At 36.8% G+C, this 5,936-nt stretch overlaps 1 protein-coding gene across 1 annotated transcript in view; it reads left to right on the top strand.

Annotated features, from left to right (window-relative positions):
• The window catches only part of LOC109856757 (protein GDAP2 homolog), a 26,694-nt gene that overhangs the window by 14,614 nt on the left and 6,144 nt on the right, over positions 1-5,936 (top strand). Inside the window, exon 8 of the mRNA XM_020432383.1 lies at positions 4,841-4,994. Coding sequence (XP_020287972.1) covers positions 4,841-4,994 — 154 coding nt within the window. The remainder of the gene's footprint in view (positions 1-4,840; positions 4,995-5,936) is intronic.

The following is a 5,936-nucleotide window of genomic DNA, read 5'->3' as shown; positions in this document are numbered from 1 at the left end:
TTTTTTTTTTAATTTTTTCTTTCATGTTTTATCTTGTTATCTCTCTTTTACATTCTTTGTTCGTTGAAATAACGATAGGAAGTTATTCCGCTCGTGCAAGATAAATAATAACAATACGTCTCACGATATAGAGATATCATATCTTATTTCACAAAGCCGTTTATCGACTTTTTACGCACGTACGAGATTTGCTTAGCGAAATATTTCTAATTACTAAATACCTCGAAATATCTTTTGCGTCATGAAAATAAATCTTTCACGTCACGCCTGACATTTGTCTATCACATTAATGTTTATTTTCGAGGTATCTGGATTATTATCGACGTCATTTTGTCGTGATGAGTTTGCTTTATATAGAGCGACGCAAAAGGATTTATAAAAGATTCACACGTGTGATCAAAAACCTACTCATTCAAGCGAATCTTGTTACGCGAATCTCTTTCTCTTTTTTTAGTGGAACTTCGACAAAAATCATTTGTTAGTTTTTTTTTTTTTTTTTTTTTTTTTTTCAAGATAGTTATCGACTTTTCTGTCGCATTTTAGAAAATGTTAATTATGTCATTTTTAAAATGTAGGTGGCTCACTCTTCAACACTCAATTTAAAGTTCTGCCTGGATATTTAAAGATATTTTTTTGCGAAAACAATTTCGCAGTACTGTGTCCAGATGCATCAGTTTTCGACGAAGAAATGCCTTCACTTCGAGATTTCGATGGAACACCTTGGATTCGTTTTATCGAGGTCATGGTACTGCAATCTTATAAGCAAGGACGTAATGTTTGAGACGTGCATTCGTAATTGCATACAATATATAACAACGTCCGCAATTTGTTATCTAATTTTTCTCGACAAATAGTAACTTGCGAAGTGCATTGCGTCAGACGAATTGAATAATTATCAATTTAAATCATAACAGAATTGTTTTTAACAAAAAAACTTTGAAATGACGCAACAAAATCGAATAATGACACGTTGTTCTATTCGTATACGCGCGAATTGTTCAAATTTGCGTTCAAATCGCGTCACTTGTGCTCGAATTAATCTCCGTATATTTGGTTTTCAATCTAAAATAATCCGAGGCATACCGGATGTCCCTACCACGCACGTGAATATTTCAGCGAAACGCTTAATTCGCGAATAACACGTCGATGCATCTTCCTTAGAACTTGAAACTTGAATATCATCGAAATCTTTACGTATTTTGTTGAAATATTCATTTCGAACGTTGTTGTCTGATAAAAATACATCTTTGTCAAAATTAAGAACGTAATCTCACGCAAAACAATCCTTTGTGCATAAAACCGATAATTTATTTGAAATTCTAAAATTTGATAATTTAAAAAGACAAAAAATTGAAATGTATAAAAACGTTACGTATTCAATTTTCATTTATTTTTTGTCAAGCACGACGTGAAAGAGAGACAACTATTTGAAAAGTCATTTGCTTGCAAAAGTAGAAAAGTCAAAAGATAAAATATAATTCGCTCGTGTTGTAAAAAACAAAGAAATTCTATGATTAAGGTCGAGCATAATATATTAGGTCTACCGGAAAGTTCTGTCCGTTTTTGGAATAAAACAAAATACAAATTTTTCCAAATTTTTCAAAAATGGGATATACAAATTGCCCTCACGCTGGTAAGAAATCACTAATAATAATGGCAATTATATTATTTAATAAAGTTTATTGACGGTAAGAAAAATTTGTATTTTGTTTTATTCCAAAAACGGACAGAACTTTCTGGTAGACCTAATATATTGGTCGGAAATAAGAAATCACTTTTCATTTTCTCGTCTCTGACGTTGCAATGACGAACAGCCAACAAGAACTGTCTTTTGCCTAATATATTAGGTCTACCGGAAAGTTCTGTCCGTTTTTGGAATAAAACAAAATACAAATTTTTCTGAATTTTTCAAAAATGGGATATACAAATTGCCCTCACGCTGGCAAGAAATCATTAATAATAATGGCAATTATATTATTAATTAATAATAATGGCAATTATATTATTTAATAAAGTTTATTGACGGTAAGAAAAATTTGTATTTTGTTTTATTTCAAAAACGGACAGAACTTTCCGGTAGACCTAATGTATTAAATATATGTTAAATATATATTATAAGTATATATTAAAAATTTATTAACAAAAGTAGATAAATAGTATATGTTTGGTGCGAAACGTTTCGACATGCACGGATGTCATCTACAGTCGCTTAGTATAAAAAAATAAAAAAATGGTTGTCTTGAAGTCGCATATAGGTGGATGCGCATACCTTGTTTTAGAAGAATGTTAATGTCACATCATAAACTAATAAATAAACAGTAAGAAGTCAAATGCTTTTGTTAATGAATTTTTAATATATATTTTTTACATCTCTGTTTTTAATGCTGTATGTTTCTGCAATTTAGAACAATGATCTTTTATATATTGTGCAGTACTTAATGTTTTTTTGTTTTTTGTTTTTTTTTTTAGTTTTTTCTTTCATGTTTTATCTTGTTATCTCTCTTTTACATTCTTTGTTCGTTGAAATAACGATAGGAAGTTATTCCGCTTACGAGATAAATAATAACAATACAAATGCTTTTGTTAGTGAATTTTTAATATATATTTTTCACATCTCTGTTTTTAATGCCCGATATTGACCTTAATCATAGAATTTCTTTGTCAGAAAAGTCAAATCCCCGCACTTTGAGGATCGACCTTCGCAGTCGCATTGATGCGAATCCAGTCTCGACACAGTTAGTCGCAAAAAAAAAACTCTAAAAAAAAACTATATAGTTCCTACAATGAAAACTGCTGTGTCACACAGTTTCGACTCGTACGTTGCTCCAATCCGCATGGGTGCAATTGCCCATATCGGGAGACAACATATTTCGTGACGTAAAATAAAAAATAAAAATATACAAAAATTAAATTATCACATGTGCAAAAGTGCGTACGAGACTTCGCGTGTGATTTGCAATTCTTTTTACGTTTCGCATTGTTAGAGAGCGAACATATTATTTACATTGTCTTTTTTTTGAAACGTCACGTAACGTTTGCGCGGTTAATTATAACGAGCGGAAGGGTGAGAACGCGTTGAATCGCGCGCGAGTCGATTATCCTGTTTGTTACGTGAAAATCGCGCGGAAGAAATTGTTTTTTTTTTTTTTTTTTCAATTGTCCTGTTGCGAAAATAAAAAGCGGCGTATAAAAAATGACACACGTTGACAGACCCAAGGTCGGAATATTACCCGTAATTAAAGAACGCGTCAAATTTAATAACGGGGTTCATCACCGCGCGGTTCATCCCTACTCTTGTCGCGCAGTTCGCAGCACGCAGTTTTTTTTTTTTTTTTTTTCACGAAACCGGGCAAGCGCCGCAGCTTGCGAGTCGTCACGTCGCCAGGACTCTCGTCGGGTTCGCGCGCGCCGGGAGTCGCAACACCGTCATATAGCCGTCACAGCCCGTCGTGCCCGTCGTGAACGTCACAGCCGAGATATATACGCGGCTCTCTCTCTCTCTCTCTCTCGTTTAAAGCGAGCGCCGTTGCTTCGGTTCGTGTTAGTTCATCGCGACTCGCCGCGTCGTCGCGTCGTTCTCCTGTGAAGTTCGTCCGCCAACGTATCTCCGTCGCTTCCTTCGCGGATCGAACGTGGCCGTGCGTGTGTGCTGCTCCAGAAACCTGGTCGTCCCAGAAATCTGGTGTCGCGCGTTCATCAGTGCCGCGTCAAAAAAAAGTTCCATCGTTCGCGAATGTCGCGGCAAAAGTCGGCCGCAAACGGCAATTAGCGAATTTCCCGCTTTTTGTTGTTTTATTTTTTTTTTTTTTTGAATTTTTCACTCGCAAAATCGGAAGGAAGGTGTGTAACGCAAAGAAACGTGTAACGCAGCAGAATGGTCATGATTGACATGGTGGATGTAATCGAGGATGAGGACCGGTGTGTATTCAAGACTCCCCGAGAGAGTTGCTCCGAATGTTGTACGTTCGTTCAAAGAAATTCGGACGAACCCTGCCCGCCTGGCGCTAACTCGCGGTTATATCGGTTCGGTATTGATCCCCCGCTTTTATATTGGCGTGTGTCCAGTGGATTCCCTCAAATCGGTTGCCGAGAAATATTATACCGAGGAGTTGGTAACGATCGGAAAAATTCGTTTTATATCTCGCACATCGTCTCATCGGTCGATTATTTAATTTGGTGAAATTTTGGTGCAATCCGCGTATCGACCGCTTTGTCCGCGAACAAAAGAAAAAACTATGACGAGATGCGGACTTCACACTCCGTCTATTGACTAGAATCTAAAATGCGACGCATACGTGACAATACGTGACGCTCGTTCGAGATAAAGCGGCGTCCGAAAAATTATAAGACGCGCGCGTGTTACGCAGTCCTTTTTTTTTTTTCCGCACGTCGCCATTTGTATATTGTATGTTGTGCAGAACCGCGCGTTCCTTCACGTTTGTAATTAAAAAACTGACGTGACGACAAGAATAATTCGCGGGACCGTCAACATTTCTAATTACGGTTGGCGTGCGTCGCACGATAACGCGCGTTCGAAAAGTTCTTCCGCATCGCGAAAAGACGGAAGCGTTTCGCGATGATTAATAGTTTCTCCTCGAATATTTTTAGCGTTTCGCGGAAAGCGCTCTCGCAATTTGAGTTGTTCGAAACATTCGCCGCTGATTTTCGACATGTTGTTAGGGATTTAAAAATTTTTCTTCGTTTTTCAAAAAAAAACAAACAAAAACATTTGTTTGTAAAATTACTTTTTGGTTGGAGTCGAATTGTTTACCGCGACATAGAATGCGAAAATTTACATGTCGAATTAATTTGACGAGACGGGCGAAATTGTTTGTTCCAGATACGAAAGGCTCCTCAGGAGAGCGAAGACGGAAGACCTGACCGAAGTCTCGGGGATCGGTTGTCTGTATCAAAGCGGAGTGGATCGACAAGGTCGACCTGTGGTGGTTTTTGTTGGCAAATGGTTCCCGGCCACCAAAATCAATCTGGACAAGGTAAAGACTTTCAAAAAGATTAATATTCTGACACATATTGCGTAAAAAAAAAAAAAAAAATGAGTCGCGCGCGCGCGCGCGCACGAGTCAGCGTCGAATACAATAAAATCAATTCGAATAAATAATTGCGTGCCGATTGCGGCACGAAAATCAAGCGAGCACAAAGCGACGTTTCACGCGTGTAAAAAATCTAAGACTTTATTCCGCAACATCATCGCAACGTAACAGCACACGTCTCTGTATTCAACTCACGGTTGTCCTTTGCAATTTGATCGATTTGCCTCAAATGTTTTATGAGGTGTAGAAACATAGTGCGCGGCAATATATCTTACCGACTACTTTTCTGAAGTATTAAATCACCTTTTGCGCTTTACTTCTCCTTACCCCGTTTTAACATATCGTTACGCATATCCATATATAAATATTTAATTTACGCACCGTCACATCTTGTAACATTGTGTGTTCCGACACTAATGAGTTTCATAAGCGTTTCAATTTTTATCTTATCAATCGCTTTGTACCTTTGACCAATGTTGCATTGACAATTCCAAGGTACGGATAAATGAAATAAAAACACTAGTGTTCGAATAAACGAATCCCGTGTCAATAATTGTGATTGTCGTTATTAATTAATGGATTGTTTGATACTTCATTAACCCTCGGAGAACACACTGAGTCAATTTGACCCTGTTCGTCGAACTTTGATCAAGATATTTTGCTTCAATTTTGCTTTTTTTTTGTAACATATTTTTTACAATGTTAATAATGTTAACGACACTTAAAAACTATACAGGGTGATTCAGAACAACCCGTTATCCTTGAAAATACATATTCTTGACTAAATTCTAAGACAACTTTTTATTTGGCAAAATTTTGTCTGAAGCTTACTTTTTGAGTTATTAATAAAAATAGTTGACTTACCACAAGTCGGATGCAAGAGGT

Source organism: Pseudomyrmex gracilis, unplaced genomic scaffold, assembly GCF_002006095.1.
Source record: "Pseudomyrmex gracilis isolate BER0280 unplaced genomic scaffold, ASM200609v1 scaffold_133, whole genome shotgun sequence".
Lineage (NCBI taxonomy): Eukaryota > Metazoa > Arthropoda > Insecta > Hymenoptera > Formicidae > Pseudomyrmex > Pseudomyrmex gracilis.
The sequence above is the reverse complement of the archived record's forward strand: the minus strand, read 5'-3'. Positions and strand labels throughout refer to the sequence as shown.